General features: G+C 32.4%; 1 protein-coding gene across 1 annotated transcript in view; it reads left to right on the forward strand.

Annotated features, from left to right (window-relative positions):
* The window catches only part of CSMD1 (CUB and Sushi multiple domains 1), a 2,120,031-nt gene that overhangs the window by 1,812,549 nt on the left and 287,812 nt on the right, over positions 1 to 19,670 (forward strand). Inside the window, exons 41-42 of the mRNA XM_044659558.1 lie at positions 4,902 to 5,018; positions 16,953 to 17,162. Of these exons, the coding sequence (XP_044515493.1) occupies positions 4,902 to 5,018; positions 16,953 to 17,162 (327 nt within the window). The remainder of the gene's footprint in view (positions 1 to 4,901; positions 5,019 to 16,952; positions 17,163 to 19,670) is intronic.

A 19,670-nucleotide genomic window follows, 5' to 3' on the forward strand; every position in this document is an offset into this window, starting at 1 on the left:
AATACTTGTTGAAAAGTAGAGAATTAAATTAAACAATATGATACATAAGAATGATTATATCAGTGATGAAGAAGATAGATTGTGGAATTGATAGCCTTAAGGCAGGAAGATTAATTAGTACTTTACAATAATCTCACTATTAAGAGATGATATTCTCATTCATTCAGTCCATGACATTTTTCCATGCTTAACATTTATTTCTGAGGAAGAATAAACTACCTCTATAATGTGACAAGAAAACAAACAAACAAAAAACCAACAAGAATAGCTAAGATTAGCTAAGATTCTGAAATAGAATATATGTTACTGTAATGGAGAGGAGGGGCCTGTTGTGAAAGATAACAAAAGGGTAAAAATAACAGAATTTAGCTTATTCAATGAGTGGAGAGGACATGTAGCAAGAACTGTATAAATGGACTCTAAGTTTATGAGCTTGACTGTCTGGAGAATGGAAACTTCCATTACTAAAATAGGTCACTAGAGCAATGAGCACCCAGAAAGACCCTGTGCTTCCCTCCCTTTTCTATAGTTCCTAATTGAACTCCATGTCTTTTTGGCTCTTCTGGGTCCAAGACAGATGAATCCCTGGATATATATCTCTTCAAGTTTTCATGGAATTTGATTAAAAAACAAACAAAAATATTTTTCCTCTGAAGAATCCCTAACTTTTTTCCACCTTACAACTAGCACAGGAACAGGATCTTTTTATTTATTTAAATTTACATTTAGAAAAATTTACGTCTAGGAATCAGAACACATAATTGACTTGTTTATTTTGAAATGAAAACACTTTTCAACAAACATTCCTATATTTTAATTCAACTTACAAATTTTATGAAAAAAGCTTTAGTTTGGTAGCTATGTATACTTAATGTCAAAACAAATTTGATTTTCATGAATGTTTATTTAAATGCACTATGCACTAACAAATTATAGTTTAGGGATAATCATCTTTGATGAAAACCATTTTCTCATAACACCTACAGCATATAGAAATGCTATAGAAGCTGAGAATGTTAAATGATTGCAGTACTGAATGTAAGATATGATATTTCATGGGAAAGTTAACAAATGCTAGCTGACACATTGAATCGGCTATATATAGTAAAAGAAGGCAAAAACTTTGTGCTTATTTTTATATCATCTACTTTTACTTTTTTAATTTCTATTTTTATATCATCTACCTCACAGGGAACTACTATGTAGTTCCTCATAGTGAAGAATAGCCCCATCGCAAAGCTTAAAGTACTACATAGAAATATGAGCAAGTATTATCATCATATACTTTGTGCTTATGCTTATTATAGAAACAGATTTAGAATTTTGAAAGAGGCATTAGAGATCATCTACTTAGCCCCTACCCCTTAATTTTACATATTTGAGAACTGAGGCTATGTGAATTTAAATGACTTTTCCAAGGTAACTCAGTTACACATGTTTCCCCACTGTCATATGACTTCTCAATGGCAAGCTGGCCATGTCCCATGAGATGTTTCTTGCCTTTGGGTACATGATGAAACCGAATCTTTCAAATCCATCGTTCACTTCCTTGATGAAAATCTATGAGCCATCACTCAGTATGGCTATGAATCTGTCTAATTCGCTAATGATGAGGGTACCACAATAGAGATGTATGTATGCGTGTTTGTATATACATATATGTATACAGCTATGGACATATACACTTTCATGCATGCAAAAAGTAATTCAATACAAAGTAGTTTGGAAGGGAGGGCACTAGCAGTTGGATGATCAGGAAAGTCTTCATGTAGAAGATGGGGTTTGAATGACAACTTTAAGAAGTGGAGGTAAGAAAGGAGCACATTCCAGGCCAGTGTTAAAGCACATGGAGATGGGAAAGAGAATGTGCCAGGTGCAGAACAAAGAGAAGACCAGTTTAGCTAAATTGAAGAAGGAAGGAGTAATATTCAATAAGGATGGAAAAGTATGGTAAAGTCAGGTTGTACAGGTTTTCAAAATTAAACAGGTGACTCTCTCTCTGTATATAAGTACATATTTATAAATGAATGAATATATGTAATATTATGTATATATATACATATATATAATTCTAGAATTAATAGGAAGCTACTGGAGGTGATTGTTGAGGGCTTCTGGTCACACAGTGAATAGAGTGTTAGACTTGGAGTCAGGTTGACTTAAATTCAAATCCTACCTTAGACACTAACTAGCAATAAGATCCTAGTCAAGTCTCTTAAACATACTCGGCCATAATTTCTTCATCTGTACAATTGAGATAATAAATAGCACTTACTTCACAAGGTATATATATATATTATAAAGTATTCCATGAACTTTAAGATGCTATGAATGTGGATTGTTATTATCATCACTGTTATAGGAATCACATGTTCTAATCTGCACCTAAGGAAATGTCTTTGATGACTATGTGTAGAATGACTGAGAATGGGTAGAGACTTGAGGAAGGTAGACCACATAGGAGTCTGCTACAATAATTAGAAAGAGAGTTGGATGAGGTTTAAAATAAGAGGATAGCTGAGTGAGGGGAGTAAGATTTGAAAAAGGTGATGGTCTGGCAATTGCTTGGATAGTCATCAGAGCTGTCCATAATAAGGACTCACTATTTTCCCCCTTACGCCTACATATGAATTCCCCCCATCTTTGTAGATTTGCACATATTCTGCAAATTATAGTTTTAAAGAGTTGCCTGAGGCACTGAGAGATTAAGTTACTCCCCCAAGGTCACCAAGTAAATATGAGCCAGAAACTGAGCTTGAACCATTGTGTCTAATGCAGGCTTTCTAATCACTGTGCAGTGCTAGTATTCAGTCAATAAAGTTGATCTCCTGAGCATTTATACTGCTTTTAAAAAGAATACTTTATACAAAGAATACCCATTCTCAGTCATTCTACACATAGTCATCAAAGACATTTCCTTAGGTGCAGATTAGAACATGTGATTCCTATAACAGTGATGATAATAACAATCTATATGTCATATAAGTGTTATTAATGTTAGATTATGCCATGTCATAGATTGTCATGTCATTTTATATAATTTATTTATGTATAAAATAATATAAAATATTATTAATCAAGTATAGTTAATGCAAAGGAAAATCCTGAAGCCTTTTATAAATATTCATTAGGGACAAATGGAAAAGAATATTGTCTCCATCAAATGACATTTGGATCCAACCTTTGACACTACTTGCATGATCTTAGGCAATTAATATAACATTATCTGTAAAATGAAAGGGTAAGATTAAATGACCCTATGTTCTTAAGAACTCTGACAATAGCTGCTTATTAAAAAAGGGGTGAAAAGTTGCTACCAGATATCTATATCAGGAAAAATATAGTCCTGCCACATAATGAAGGTAAATGATGGACAGCCATGTCATCCACTGGCATTTATATGTCAAGAGATCTAAATGAAGAATCTCAGTATACTGGTACATCTCCTGTGAAGGGATGATGAGCAGACACTATTTCTATAGATATATGTATCTACACAAATTTATTATCTTCCCTCTAGAATACAAAATCACTTAAGGCAAGAATAGTGACCTGTATGCATTTGCTTTTCTAACTGTAGTTAGCAGATTGCCTTGTACAGAGCATTTTTTATATCAATCAATACTAAATTATTAAGTGGCTTCCATGTGCCAGACATTGTGCTAAGCCCTGGAAATACAAAGACAAAAATGAAAATTCCTGACCTCAGGAGCTTCTTTAGTAGAAAATAGATGTTAAAATAAATGTTTTAATTTTCAGTGTAGTCATTTTAGAAAATTATATGCTTATTTCTATTATGCAAAACGTAAAGCACTATGCAAATACAAGCTTGTGGTTAGTGTTATTATCATATTGCTGTATCTCAAAACAGCTTCTCTTTAGAGACATTTTATGAGTAACACAAGAAAATTAGTCTTTGCCTTTATAAGAATTTTTAAAAAGATACTCCCCAACTTTCTTAAGGCTATAACCAGGCATAATCTGAAATGAGACTTTTAGATAATTTCAGAAATTAAACTCTAATTCAGAAGATGAAATTTTATCATTATTGAAGGTACTTCAATGATCATCCTGAAGACTCTGAAGGCAATTCTGAAATAAAGATTCAAAATGATGTTGATCTGGTCTTATTCTTGTAATATTTACAACTTCTAGGTATCTTCTCTGAAATGGGCTACATTTAATTGTATATACATGTCCTATTCATTTATTGTTTTATCAGTCATTGATATATTTGTATATTGTATATATTTTAATGTACACATATGTGTATATGTTGTCTCTATCAATAGAATATAAACTCCATGGGGGAACAAATTGTTTTATTTTTTTCTTTGGATATCAAATGCTGAATCCAATTTGAGCATTTGTAAGCATTTAATAAATGTTTATTGCTTGATTTTAATCTAAGTAGACTGTAAATACAGTTTCTTATCATGGGCATCTCGTGCATGTCTTACTGTTAAAGGTTTCTTTAGAGGTTCTAACCAATGCTTGATCTAACCTTCCATTGCTTCTTTTACTATTTCATGGACACTGTTGAGAGTAATTGGATTATTCATTTTTGTCTCTAATTTACGATACATGATTAGACCACTTCTTTTTCTGTTCACACACAAACTTGGATATGAATTTCATGATAATTCTCAAACTTGAGCTGATGAAGACATAGAGTGAGGTAGTTGTGAAATATCAAAAACATTGAGTCTCTGAATTCTAAAATCCAGGTGAACTGAAATTTCAACTCTACTGTTTAACAACCAAAATCTACCTTTTGTTTTTGTCATTTTGATGCTTGTTTGTATTTAATGTCATATAATAAAATATAATGTTTTCAAATATTCTTTAAAAAGTAATGTTCAAATAATCCATAGAACTGAATATCATTTTCTATTTAACAGCAAAGTGTGGTGGAACACTGAACAGCATGACTGGAGTGATCTTGAGTCCAGGTTTTCCTGGAGCTTATCCCAACAATTTAGACTGCACCTGGAAGATCTCATTGCCTATTGGTTATGGTAAGTAAAAGTATTTTTTTAAATAGGAAAGAATTTCACTTTTAAACTTCTAAAATCTAAAGTAGTAAACAAGAATAAAAATATACATTATTCTTTGACTTAAATTATGTTGTTTTTAAAATGAAAATTTGACATAATCTCTATTAAATATTCAGGAAAAGCATATTTGAAAAAAGTTAAGTATAACTCAAATTTTAAAAGCAATTTAATTATTTAAATGTTGTCATAGGACTCAAATATATTAATTCTTTTTAAAATATAGTTTATTTATTTCATTATTTCCCAATTCATGTAAAAGTATTTTAAGTCATTTTAAAAAATTTTAAGCTCTAAATTCTATCCCTCCTTATTCTCCTCCATCCCTTGAAAAGCCAAGCAATATGATATTGATTACATATGCAAAATCATGTAACATAAAAAAAATGTGCATTGTAATTTAATTATAAAAGAACATGATGGGTTTTTTTAATAACTTAAAGGAATAGTGATTTTTTAAATATCCTTTACTGACAGTTTGAAAGTAGTTATTTCTTTAAAAAATGTAACTACAAAATCATGATTCTTTTTGGATAGTGCGAAAAATTCACAGTCACACTAACAGGTATTTGATATTTCACAGGAAATTTCTGTAGTTTCAGATTTATGCAAATTATCTTTGATATTCAGTCATGAACCTTATAACCCATCAACTTTTTTTTTCTTTCTTTCTGACTTTTAAGTAGCATGTTCAAGGACACTTCATTTATAATATGCTCAGAAATCACTAGAAATTCAAGAACTATTATTCCATTTTATTAATTGTCAAATTTTTATTTTTATCAAATATCCCCCCAAGGTTATGTTGCATTTATTATCTTTTAAAATTAATCCATATTGAATTTAACTAGTTAATACTTTAATAATGCTATAATTTCTCAGTAGTACATGAAATAACTTGGAGACTGCCTGGAATTTCACAAAAAACATAAATGTGAATCATTACTCTAGGAAATGATTCGAGTTTATTTCCTTTTATTTTTTATAATTTTTGGTTGCAAGAATTTTTTTCAAAGGTATGAATTTGAATTTAAGAATTAGAACATATGCTGTTGATAAGTGGTGCTGTTAGCATATAATTTCAATAATTGAAATGATATCAAAGCTTATAACTTTAAATATCCCTGAAATTAACTTAATTATTTACTATTGACAATTTGTTATTCATGTATTTATCTAAACCTTTCCTCAACCTTTGTGTATTTTGGCCTACATGTTCTCTGTGTTACACAAAAGATTAATTCAGGATAAGGATTTTATTGTGCAAACAATGACTTGCCATTATTATCATTATTTGTCAATTTACTAATGCCTCCAAATATCAAGAACAGTCTGAGGATAGGACAATGCTGAAGACTTCTGTCATCCCTAATAGAAGACATATTTCTGGTACTTATTTAGCAATCACAATAGCATGACAGAGTACATCATCTTAAATGTGGAAATTTTCATCTAAGTTTTGGATATTTCCCTTAGTCCCTTTCTCTATTAGACATATTTTAAAATTGATAATTATAACCTCTAAGATAAAAGAGCACATATATAGTTTGCATAAATTTTTTCCATTTAAACCTAAATCTGCAAGAACACATTGCTAAAACTAAGGATATTTTCTTTTGTACATTTAGAATGAGAAATAACACCTGAAGTTCTTTGGATAGTAGAATGAGGGTTCATAGGGGAACTTCTTCTTCAACATCTGAGAAAGGCAATACAAATGTTCCAAGGAAGCTTTAAAACTATCAGAAATCCTCATGAGAAAAAAATTTTAAATGATTCAAAGAAATTTAACAATAACCGAAAAGGTCAAGTACAGAACAACAAAATATTATGAGATTAAAAGAACCAGAGGCAAAAATGCCAGAAGAAACATATAGTGAAATAGTCCCATCAATAACATCAGAAAGATATAATCCCCTGAATTTACAAAAGGAAATAGACAAAATATATTGAAGAAATTAAAGATAAAATCGACACATAAAAATAACACAAGATGAAATTTGGAAGGAGATGAATATAATTGCAGATCCTGGGGATAATTTAAAATAATTCTGTTTATATTTTTGTAAAGAAATTTCTAAATAGTTAATTTACAAAAAGCTGAATGATTTTGCTGAAGAATATGATGGTGACAGTAATAGAGAAAGAAAAATCACAAGTCCAGCAAATTGCTCAAATAGAAAAAAAATGTATTTTATAAGCAATGAAGACAAAAATGAGAGGGAAAAACATAAAAAGAAAAATTAAAGATTATAGAACAAGAAAAATAGAGGCCATTTCTATTACAGGAAATCAAAAAAGGCGATTCCCCCCCCATCCCTATAAATATTAAAAAGCTGAAAAAAAATTGAAAATCAGTAGAAATTCATGGGAAACCATAGAACTGAAATAAAAATTTTACTCATCCAAACATATCATTGCTAGGCATCAACATTGTAGTTATTACTACTATCTCTTTATTAAGAAATGCAGATTTCCTTTCTTTTAAAGCTCCAAATCTATGATCCAAGAAGAAGATGTCACATACTAAAAAGTACTGATCAATACTTCACAAGATTATTCTACAATTATCAACTTTGTCAGGAAAATCTGAGAAATTTTACAGTGGTGTGGACCCTTTAATCTATTTCTTCTCAGTTTCCTCATCAGTAAAATGGGAATAATAATAGCACCTACTTTATAGGATTGTTGTATCTAATGAATTAATTTATGTATAATGCTGTTCAAACCTTGAGTGCTAAGTAAATTCTTGCTATTATTATTCTCATTTAATTGCAAAGACTAAAATTTAGTAATTACAGGAACATGTTGAATATGAGGAAGGCAACTATTTATTAGAGATGTTTTTCCTCTTTCCTTTCTTGGCAGGTATTTTAATAGTAAAACAAGTTTTGAAGGAAGCAGTTATAATGACAACAAGGATTAATCAATTAATTTTGGAGCAATAAAAAGAGTACAGGAATCACTAAATTGAAATTTAAGGCCCAGTTGCCACTAATAGACTATTTGACTATAGGCAAATGATGTCTCATCTTTTGGCATCAATTTTCCCATTTGTACAATTAAGGAATTTAGAATCACAGAATCTCATATTTAGAAGATACTTTAGAGGCTATCAAATCCAGTTCCATACCTTTAAAATACACCTGGCAAGTAGTCAACAATCAGCAGTAAACACTTTAAGGTACCTAATATGTGTAAGATACAAGGCTACACACTCGAGATACAAATATAAAAGCTAAGCAATTTTTTACCTCAATGAGCTTATATTCTACATTAGGATACAAAAATAAATATATAAGTATATTCAAATTATATACGAATAATCATAATGTTTGAGGGTCAGTGAATATCTGACTAGAGAAGAGGTAGATCAGGAGAGCCTTTGCACTTGTGCCTTGCCTAGTTTCCACTTCAAGATGTCCCTCCCAAGTAAGCTCATCACTTCTAAACACACCCTAATTTGTAACTCTAGCATTAATGGACTCCAACTCTTTCAGCTTCCTTTTTGTTCTCTTTTGAGTGTTGAAAGATAGAGTACCAAGCTCCTCCCAATGCTTGGGAACATGGATGCCCTGAACTTTAAAATGGAGCTTTTGAGAAGAAGTAACAACCAATAAGGAAGGGATCTCAGGGAATGAGGTATCTTCCATGATGAGAAGACTACTGAGCAGAGTGGACGTCTAGGCTGAATGGCTTCTGAGTATAATCATCTTCCACAGTAGGAAGATGGCTCTGAAGAAAGGGTGCTGGAGAGTTAGGAACAGAGACTACAGAAGAATGAAACAGTGAATATGGCTGGCCTATTCACTTTTGTGATGATTAAAAATTCTGAGAAATAGGGTTCTAGATAATAAAATCAGTTTATTGATCAGGTTAGCAATAACTAATAATTAATTTGGTCAATGATCTCTTGGTGATCAAAGACAAAGAAATTCAGTCTTGCAGATCATTAAATTCAATTTTGGAAGCCCATTATTCAGCTATTCCCTAGACATTCCAAGACATTTCCAATTGGTAAATAACCAATGAAGAAGTGGCCCATCATCCTCTCGCCAAATCCTTGATTGATGATAGAAAATTATATGCCTACTCCTAGGTTTCACTATCTAAAAGGAAAAATCAGGTTCTGCCCAGTAATGACTGATTTTCAATACTTTTCAAAGCAAGATTCAAGGACTCTTTCCTGCTGCTCTCAGACACACCTATCCTAATCTGGTTTTTATTTATCAGGCAAGAGAACACACAATCTCAATTTTTATTACTCTAAAATGGCAGATCCTCAAATAGGGGCCTTCCTTTCCTAGGAACAAACGAAGAAGTAAAGAGGTTTGAGGGATAAGCCTAAACTCAAAACCCAGAAATAGAAATAATTCAACATATTAGAAACATATCTCAATTTCTTTAAAATGGAGTTTTGGTGGAAAACATTTAACCAGAGCCAGAAGCCACAGGAGGAGGAGGGAGCTTCCATTGTAAGAGAGCAGCTGAGGTAGAAACATCTTCCAAGTTAAGAAGAATAATGGGGTGAAATGATCTTCCATGTTGAGCAAACTGATGGGAGAAAGAAGTTTGGAGAATCAGAGGTGGAGTTGACCTAAATATCATTAGAAAGACAGTTGAAAATTAAAAAAAGACAAAAAAAGACTGTGTACTAAGTTGCAGCTCAGTTTCAACAAAAACATATATAAGAAGTGGTATAAAAGACTTCAAAAAGAATGCTTTATTCTGAAAAACAGAAAGGCTTGACTAAAGTCAGTCTTAATGACATTCCTCATTCTTACTGGCTGAAAAGATTTCTTCCTAACCTAATTTTTAATAATACTGTCTGGATCTCTCCTTGGTGCTTTCAAACAAGAAGTATTTATTAAATACTTAGTGTGCCTGGTACTGTGGTAAGAGTAAAGTTTAACAAGATACAAGAAAAAAAGGTCCTAGTATTCTGCATTATACTCTATTTATTTATAGCTCTCCCCCTTAGATTGAAAATATCTTTATTGTATATTGTAAACACTTAATAAATGCTTACATATTGAGAAGTTGATAGCAAGGATATCTTTTGTTATATTTGATGGAAGCTTTTAAAGCCTTAACTTCAATCTTTGAATCAATACTAAATATTGGTTCCAAGGCATAAGAGAGGGAAGGGATGCAGATTTGGGTATGATCACACAGATAGGAAGTGTCTGAGGTCAAATTTGAACACAGGACATGTTGTCTCCAGGGCTACGTCTCCATTCGCTGTGCTACCTAGCTGTCCCTTGAGTATCTTTTTTAATTACCTTTGTATCCTTTAAAAGCCAACACTATGTTTTATGTAGACTTAGAAACTTAAGGAACACTTATTGAATTTGACTGAATTAATGTGTACTTAATTATAAAGTTTCAACATCAGCCTAGAAAGTCTGTTGTTCTTGATTAGTGGACTGGTCATCTCCAATTCTTGTTTTACCAATTGGGATTTTATTAGCAAAGATACTGGAGTAATTTTGCCATTTTATTTTTATTTTATAGATGAAGGTACTGACACAACAGGGTTAAGTATCTTGATCATTTTACTTTTCCTCTGATCTTTTTGGTATTTTGAACCTAGTAATGGTGTTTTTGGATAAAAATCTACATATAGGTTTACAGTCCTTAGGGCACAATTCCCAAATTGTTCTTCAGAATGTTTGAACCACTTCACAACCCCAACAATAATTCATTAATATTCCTATTCTCCTCCATCCATTCTAATATTTGTTGTTTCTTATGGGTATATGGTGTGGTATCTCAGACTCAGTTAAACTTCTCTAATCTATATTGATTTAATGCATTTTTTCCATATAAATAGCTTTGGGGATGTACAGGATGTTTAGAGAAGACTAGCATCTGTGCTGTAGTAGCTTGCCAAGCCCTTTTCAAGCCTGATTTCCCTCTTTGGTGTCTATTTGCCATCTAGCTTTCACCTGTGACTCCAAGAAACTGTAGTATTCATAGCAACCACATCCAGTAAACCATCTTGGTAGCTGGGCTAGACCAGGTTGAGGTTAATTGATAGACATTAGCCTCATCAGGAGTTAGGAGGGGGTGTCTACCCCAGGCATGTAAAGACTTCCCCCAGTGGAAGGGACAGAGAACAATTTATTGCAACAAATTGTTGGAAGTGGGTGTTGTGGAGTGCTTAAAGCTTGGTTAAATGTCAAAGGAACCAAGGTCATCCACTGCATTCTGAGTCATCAGTAGTCATCTTGACTTTTGACTTTCCCCTGGACTTTAATGACTCTTTTTATGCTACTCTTGAGTATCCTATTTAATCACCAATTTTTTTTTAGCTCTGGTCATTTCATCAAAAGTGCCTGCAATTCCTGTATTTAAATGTTTATTTCTTTGCTTGGAGTATTATTATGCTCAGTTTTATTGTGTAGGCAATTTTTGGTTGTAGGCCTTGAACCTTTGCCTTGAAGAATATTATATTACATGCTTTCTGATTCTTTAATGTAGCAGCTGCTAGGTCCTGTGTAATCCTAATTATCATTCCACAATACTTGAAGTTTATTTTTCTAGATGCTTGTAGTATTTTCTCCTTGATTTGGGAGTTTGGGAATTTGGTTATAATAGCCCTGAAATTTTTAAATCTGGGATTTCTTTCTGTAGGTTATTGGTGTATTCTTTCATTTTCTATTTTCCCCTCTTGTTCAAGAATATTAGAGCAGTTTACCCTGATAATTTCTTACTGTATGGTGTACAGATTTTTTTTTTTTTGGATCATGGTCTTCAGGCAATCCAGTAATTCATATATTATCTCCCTTGGGTCTATTTTTCCATCAGTTTTTTTTCCAGTGAAAGATTTTAGATTTTCTTCTATTTTTTTATTTATTGGAATATATTTTATTATTTCCTTCTCTCTTATAAAGTCATTAGCCTCCATTTATCCAGTTGTGATTTTTAGAGAGACATTTTCTTCTTTAAAACTTTATACTTCCTTTCTAATGAGGTTATTTTCCTGTCTCAGGTGTCGTATTTTCTCTTTTTTTAGGGAGCTGTTTTTTTTCAATATGGTTTAATTTAATCTCTTGATTTTTTCTATCATTTTTAAAACAAATTTTCTTCCAAATCTTTTATTATTTGTTTTTCTATCCTTATTTCAAGCTCTTCTAGTTCATTTTGGGCTTGAAATCCTATCCTTTAAGGGTTCACATGTTTTCACTTTTATATTGTTATCCTCTTCTGAGCTTGCATTTTGGTCATCTCTCTTCATTTTTTTTATTAATTTTTTTTATTTTTAGAAAAATTTTCCATGGTTACATGATTCATGTTTTTACTTTCCCTGTCACCCCCTCAAACTTACCCCCCCCCACCATAGCTAACTCGCATTTTCATTGATTTTAACATGTGTCATCAATCAAGACTTATTTACATATTATTGATAGTTGCATTGGAGTGGTCCTTAGAGTCTACATCCCCAATCATGTCCTCATCAATCCAAGTGTTCAAGAAGTTGTTTTTCTTCTGTGTTTCCACTTCTGTAGTTCTTCCTCTGAATGTGGGTATTGTTCTTTTCCATAAATCCCTCAGAATTGTCCTGGGTCATTGCATTGCTGCTAGTACAGAAGTACATTACATATTGATTTTACCACAGTGTATCAGTCTCTGGGTACAATATTCTCCTCGCTCTGCTCCTTTCACTCTGCATCAGTTCCTGGAGGTCTTTCCAGTTCACATGGAATTCCTCCAGCTTATTATTCCTTTGAGCACAATAGTATTCCGTCACCAACATATACCACAATTTGTTCAGCCATTCCCCAGTTGAAGGGCATACCCTTGTTTTCCAGTTTTTTGCCACCACAAAGAGCACAGCTATAAATATTTTTTTTCATGTCTTTTTCCCTATGAACTTTATGGGGTACAAACCCAGCAATGGTATGGCTGGATCAAAGGGCAGGCATTCTTTTATTGCTCTTTGGGCACAATTCCAAATTGCCATCCAGAATGGTTGGATCAGTTCACATCTCCACCAGCAGTGCATTAATGTCCCAATTTTGTCACATCCCCTCCAACATTCATTACTCTCCCCTGCTGTCATTTTAGCCAATCTGCTAGGTGTGAGGTGATACCTCAGAGTTGTTTTGATTTGCATTTCTCTAATTATTAGAGATTTAGAACACTTTCTCATGTGCTTATTGATAGTTTTGATTTCTTTATCTGAAAATTGCCTATTCATGTCCCTTGCTCATTTATCAATTGGGGAATGGCTTGATTTTTTATACAATTGATTTAGTTCCTTGTATATTTGAGTAATTAGACCTCTGTCAGAATTTTTTGTTATAAAGATTTTTTCCCAGTTTGTTGTTTCCCTTCTGATTTTGTTTGCATTGTTTTTGTTTATACAAACCCTTTTTAATTTAATATCATCAAAATGATTTATTTTAGATTTTGTAATTTTCTCTAAGTCTTGCTTGGTTTTAAAATCTTTCCTTTCCCAGAGATCTGACAAGTATACTATTTTGTGTTCACTTAATTTACTTAGTTTCCTTCTTTATATTCAAGTCATTCACCCATTCTGAATTTATCTTGGTGTAGGGTGTGATATGTTGATCTAAACCTAATCTCTCCCATATTATTTTCCAAATTTCACAGTAGTTTTTGTCAAAAAAAATCCGCTTTTGTCAAGTGGTTTTTTTGTCCCAAAAGTTGGGCTCTTTGGGTTTATTACACACTGTTTTGCTGACGTCACTTACCCCAAGTCTATTTCACTGATCCTCCCTTCTTTCTCTCTTGTTGAAATAGTTTTCTAATTTTGGTTTGTCTCTGTATTTTGCTCATTTGCGGGTTATTTTTTTCCCCTTGATATTGCCTACATGCTGAAGATTAGCTGTCTTCCTGGGGTGGAGGGAGTAGTATCCCATGCTTGTATTGTGTCTGGGGTATGTTCATCTGTCAGTCCCAGATTGAACACTTTGTATAAGTGGCCGGGTTGGCCTGCTGTGTGGAGGTTTGCAGCTATTCAGTTCAGCTGGGTTAAATTGGATTCTGTCTAATCCCACTGAGGCTAAAGGAGGAGTTTGTTGGGAGGAGTTCCTCTAACTGCTGCCTGCCCTGGATCTCACCTGGCCTCTGATCTGACTGGACTATGCCAGACTGCTTTCTTCCCACTGCTACTTTTTCTGTGTTACAATGGTTTGTACTCTCTCCCTGCTGAGGCTAAAGCAAGCTAGCTCTGCCACTTGCTCTATGTTACACTTGAATTCCACGGAGGTTTGTTTAGTGCTCCCTCCTCATTTTCAAGTGAGATGAGTCTTCCTTCCTCCTTGCTCTCTCCACTTAACTGCTTTACCCCTTCTTCTGCCACTCCAGAATTTGTTTTGAGGAGTTTTGATTCTTCTGTGGTCATTTGGAGAATGGTTGGCAAGCTACAAGAATTTTTTACTCTGCCATCTTGGCAGCTGGAAGTCAACAACTATGATTTGTTTTCGATTTCCAGTGTAGGGCAAGATTAGCAATAGATATATTTACTATTTCTTATGTTTCTAAGATTTAAACCAAATATTTTCATTCCCCCTGAATCTGATTATGTGTTATATCTTGCTAAGACTGCATTTGCACTTACTCAAAATGAACTGGGGCTTACTGTTGCATTTTAAGGCATTTTTGCCAAATATTGTTTTTATTCAAAAGGTGAAAGAAAATGGCCTGAATATGCTAATCTTACAGTTTGACATTCTAGTTGCTGCTGCAAACTAGCTCCAAGTTTATAAATTTTGTCCTGTCATGTTTCCATTTTTGGAGAAGGAAAAATAAGTCAATGATAGAAGGAGATTTTTAAAATAGACCTCTGAAGAAATGAAGTGTTACAACTGAAAGGAACCACAGAGATAATCTAATTCAACATCCTTATTTTATATATAAAGAAACTTGAGACTGAGGAGATAATGTAACAGTATCAGAAAATTATAGTTAGAAGAGACTTTATTGGCAATTTTGATCAACTGACAAATAAAAGTAATTCCTTTTTTTAATATGTCTAGCCTAGTGATTATCCAGACTCTGCAAATGAAGAAAATTGTTATTTATAGAACTCCAAGGAGGGGAAGTTTGTCATTTAGAAACAGCCCAGATTCTTCTTTGGAAAGATCTAAATGTTAGGGCATCTTGTTCCTAAATTTCTCTAAGGTTACAGAAAAATAAAACTAGTATTTAAATACAGGCTTTACAACTTAAAAGCTGGTTCTCTTTATACCATTATGCTCATTACTATTTGGTTGAATATTCATCTGGCCATTAAAAATGTATAAAATCTATAAAGTATAAATGAATTCAAAGTAATAGTTGATTTTTCTTCATGTTCTTGGTTCCAATGAAGAAGAAAAAGATTCTTAAATTGTATTATAAACAAATAATAATTTTTTTCTTCATTATGATAATGATAATTAGAATTGAGAAGAGATTTCCTCTTCCCTTTTCTTTTCTTTGGCTTCATTCTGAGCCATTGGACACTAAAGAAAAAAGTTCATCATCCTTTTATCTTGTCCTATGATTGTTTTTTAAATTAAGTTTTATTGTGAAAAAAGTATTTTTATACAAGTAATCTGGCTCTAATTCATTATTATTGTGACAATTTTTAAAAAGTAATGTACAATAAGAAAAAAAAAACTATGAACTTACAGTCTGGAAACTAGGGTTCAAATCTTCATTCTGACAATGAATGGCTATGTGACTATGGGGAAGATGTTTAAATTTATAACCCTAAGTTTTCTTAATGTGCTATAGTAATGTCAACTGTTAGGAATTGTAATATTTTAGCTGAGGAAATAAATTAGTCTAATCCTATCAATATAGAAACTAAGATTCAGGTAACAACAGTGACTTCCCAGTTACATTAATTTTAAGTTGCAGTCAGCCTTCAAAGCCTAGCTTTCTTTTTTGTTTATATCAGGCATGCTATACAATTCTATGCTACATTCCAGAGTGTGCTGCTGCTGTTCCACATGCATCCATCATTTGTCCTACTGTGTCTATGTGTTTTCTTTACCAGTCACTTCTATTCTCAATGAACATTTTTCTTTAATTTATTTTTCTCCCAATTAAATTTTTAAAAAAAGGACTTCTTGCTTCTCGTTCCATTAAGATTTTTTTTTTTGGTGAAATCTGGTTTCTACTCAGATAAATTTAACTGAGTATTTCTATGATGTAGTCAGTAGACAACAAACTTATGAAATATAATGAGAACTGCAAACATATCATCTGTTCTACTCAACTTTTTTTTATTTGATAGATGTGTAACATGTCTAAAGGAATAAAATTAAGTCTCTAATCTTCAAAAGGAATTATGTATGGAAGAAAAAGCTATTTTTCAACTTAGTCTTTTGTCAGTTGATCTAATCTGAGTCTTAAACTTCAGAAAATTAAAGAATTTGGAAATTTCATGTGAAATTATACAATTTCTGGTTAGCACAGAACACTGCATGCAGACACTCAGAAACATTGCTGAACTTTTCTGATACATTTGACTGAATGTTATAACCAAAGAAAGATTTCTAAATGATTTTGCCTTTTAGCAGTTGAACTTCTGAAAGCCTGATAAAGTCCATTATTTTATTTGTAATGGTTAATGCAAATTAAGGTAACTAGAATTGAACCAACAAATTGAATTTGCATAACTAACAATGCATTGATTTTAGTAGCTTTTGGATGATTCTTAAGAATTTTTTTTTTTTGACAATGAATTGACCTATTTTCAGCCATTTCTATCTGCAAATATGTAAGGCTTTTATATACGTGTGTATATACTTATTTTTGCATAATAATATGAATATGTGAAGTATATAGGTGTTTGACAGTTTCCTGGTTCCTATTCTAGAGATTAAACATTTTTATGTTTTATATTATACTTACTGATTTTACATTCTCTTTTTACAGGTGCACATATTCAATTTCTGAATTTTTCTACTGAAGCTAATCATGACTATCTTGAAATACAAAATGGGCCCTTTCATACTAGTCCTATGATTGGCCAGTTTAGTGGAACTGATATCCCATCTACCCTGCTAAGCACAACACATGAAACGCTGATCCATTTTTATAGTGATCATTCTCAAAATAGGCAAGGATTTAAACTTGCTTATCAAGGTAAGAAATAATTGATTCAAAAGTCTCCCCACCTCATGTTCCAAATATCCATTCTTTTAGTTAATTAAAAAACATGTTTTACAAGTTCTGTTAAATTGTAACTATATTAAAGTTCTGCTACTGTGCTTATGTCACAGATTCACATACTTGTGAATGTGCACAAAGACACATACATACACTTAAATGATTATCATCATCTTCATTATCAAAGTACAGTTGTCATCCCTGAGCATCTGAAGGCATTTCCTCTATAAATTCTCTGTAGCTTCTGTTTCACTTTGAGGCTACAACGCTGCATTCTGAAGCCGTTGGCCTCTCAGTATTTTGTTATGCTCCTTTTGTTTCTCAATATCACGGGTAGAATAGATTAAGGGAAGCCAGAGTATTAAAGAAAGTCATAGGATATCTCCTTCAGTAATAGTTAATAATAATTTACTTCAAAGTTAGATTATGATTTTTAAAATACTAAAAATGATGGCAATGTGACATTTATTTAGTTCTCTAAGGTTTGCAAAGCACTTTGTGAAATTACTTCATTTAATGCTCATAGTAACCTTATGAATTGAATGCTTCTGCTATCCTCATTTTACAAATCAGGAAACTGAGTCAGGGAAGGTAAATGTCTTGCCCAGGGTTATACATATAGTAATATTTTTGAGGTAGGAATTGAATTCAGGTCTTCCTGATTCCAAGCCAAATACACTATCTACAATACTATTTCTTGTCTGAAAAATACATTAAAATCATATTCTAATGATCCTTGCTAAGCGAATGTTATTTATTTTCCCTTTTGTATATTTATGTATCCATTTTATGGAACTACATCTGAAAGCAATAAGGAAATTATTCATTAATATTGACGAGCCGTGGGAAATGTAATTGTGATTTTAGCCTCACTAAAAAGAAATTTTTTCAGCCTTTTCTAAAATATTTTAAAATGTGCTGAAAGGAAAATGTCAAAACTAGTGTGATTAATAGGAAATTTAAATAATCGAGTTTGGTAGCACAGTGCCTAGCAGATGGTAAATGTTTTATAAATGCCTGTATATTAGTAGAATAACCTTGGAAGTACAGTAGCAAGGAACAAAATACTTAAACTCTTTATTAATTTTAAAATTAACTCTAAATTTAGGGTCTATACTCTTCACCTAATACTGATGTTTTAAAAAAAGAGGAAGGAAAGTAATTTATCAAAAATTTATATATATACGTATCAATAAATATATAATGAATTCTAAGTGGTCAAAGTTCATATTTGGCTATAAAAACACTCAGAATATCACAGATTCCAGACACAGAATAGATTCTAGTCCTCCTTCCTCAACTTTAGTTATTTAGCTTTAACAATTCAACTATCTTAATATCTAAAATTATTAAAATATGGAGTGAAAATAGTGATAATGCAAACATCCATGGAACTTGGTTTCATAAAATTCTTTCCTCACAATAACACTAGGATGGAAGCAGAACAACAACAACAACAACCCCTAAATTTCTGATAATTAAGTTAATCACTTATACAACTTTCTTTAATCTAATATCTCTCTTAAGATTATGTAAACCAAGGGGCAACTGTGTAGCTCAGTGGACTGATAGCCAGGCCTAGAGATGGGCGGTCCTAGGTTCAAATCTGACCTCAGACACTTCTGAGCTGTGTGACCCTGGGCAAGTCACTTGACTCCCATTGCCCTCCCTTACCACTCTTCTGCATTGGAGTCAATACACAGTACAAAGTATTGACTCCAAGACAGAAGGTAAGGATTTAAAAAAAAAAAAAAGATTATGTAAACACATTTCCTTTTGGTCAGTTTTCCTGTCAAAGGAGGAAGTAGTTGATTGCTATTTATGGTATAACACTACATTTTCCAGAAAACATACATTTTACCATTTTTCTCAAGTCCTATTATCACTAGTCATTAATCCTTTTACTCATCTTTGTTGATGTCTATATGCCATTTTCTCTACATCATTTAAAATACATATAGAACCTAATACTGGAAGAGCATAAGTACTGAAATATGACTGGCCAGTGCTTAATCTGAGGACCTGAAGTGACTCTGAATAGCCATTTTGTGTCTGACCAGTTGTCCATCCCCAAGTTTACTAACATGCCTCTGTGTCTGTTGACTTTTGTGCTTTTTTTTTTTAGCAATAAATGATTTTTAAAATTTTTATTTGGGGATTATTTTAATTGTTTTTATGTCATAGCAAATTTTCCTATTTGCCAAATCAATGAACAAATTCATATTATCCTCTAAATCACCAGACATAGTTTTGATAATTGCCCACCTAACATAAACCTCTGGGACACTATTGATAGGTTGGCATTGATCAGTGGTTTTTCAAAAGACTCTTCCCAAATTAGTATGCAACTATCATTCTTGTGAATTTAATATTTCATTTTAAAACACAAGGGCAAATTTCTATGTGTGTTACATCCTTACGTGTTCAAGACATTTTTTCCTCCTTGTGTAAAATCTATCTTTCCTTCCCATACTTCTTCCTTTA

This window comes from Gracilinanus agilis, chromosome 2, assembly GCF_016433145.1.
Source record: "Gracilinanus agilis isolate LMUSP501 chromosome 2, AgileGrace, whole genome shotgun sequence".
Taxonomy (NCBI): Eukaryota; Metazoa; Chordata; class Mammalia; order Didelphimorphia; family Didelphidae; genus Gracilinanus; species Gracilinanus agilis.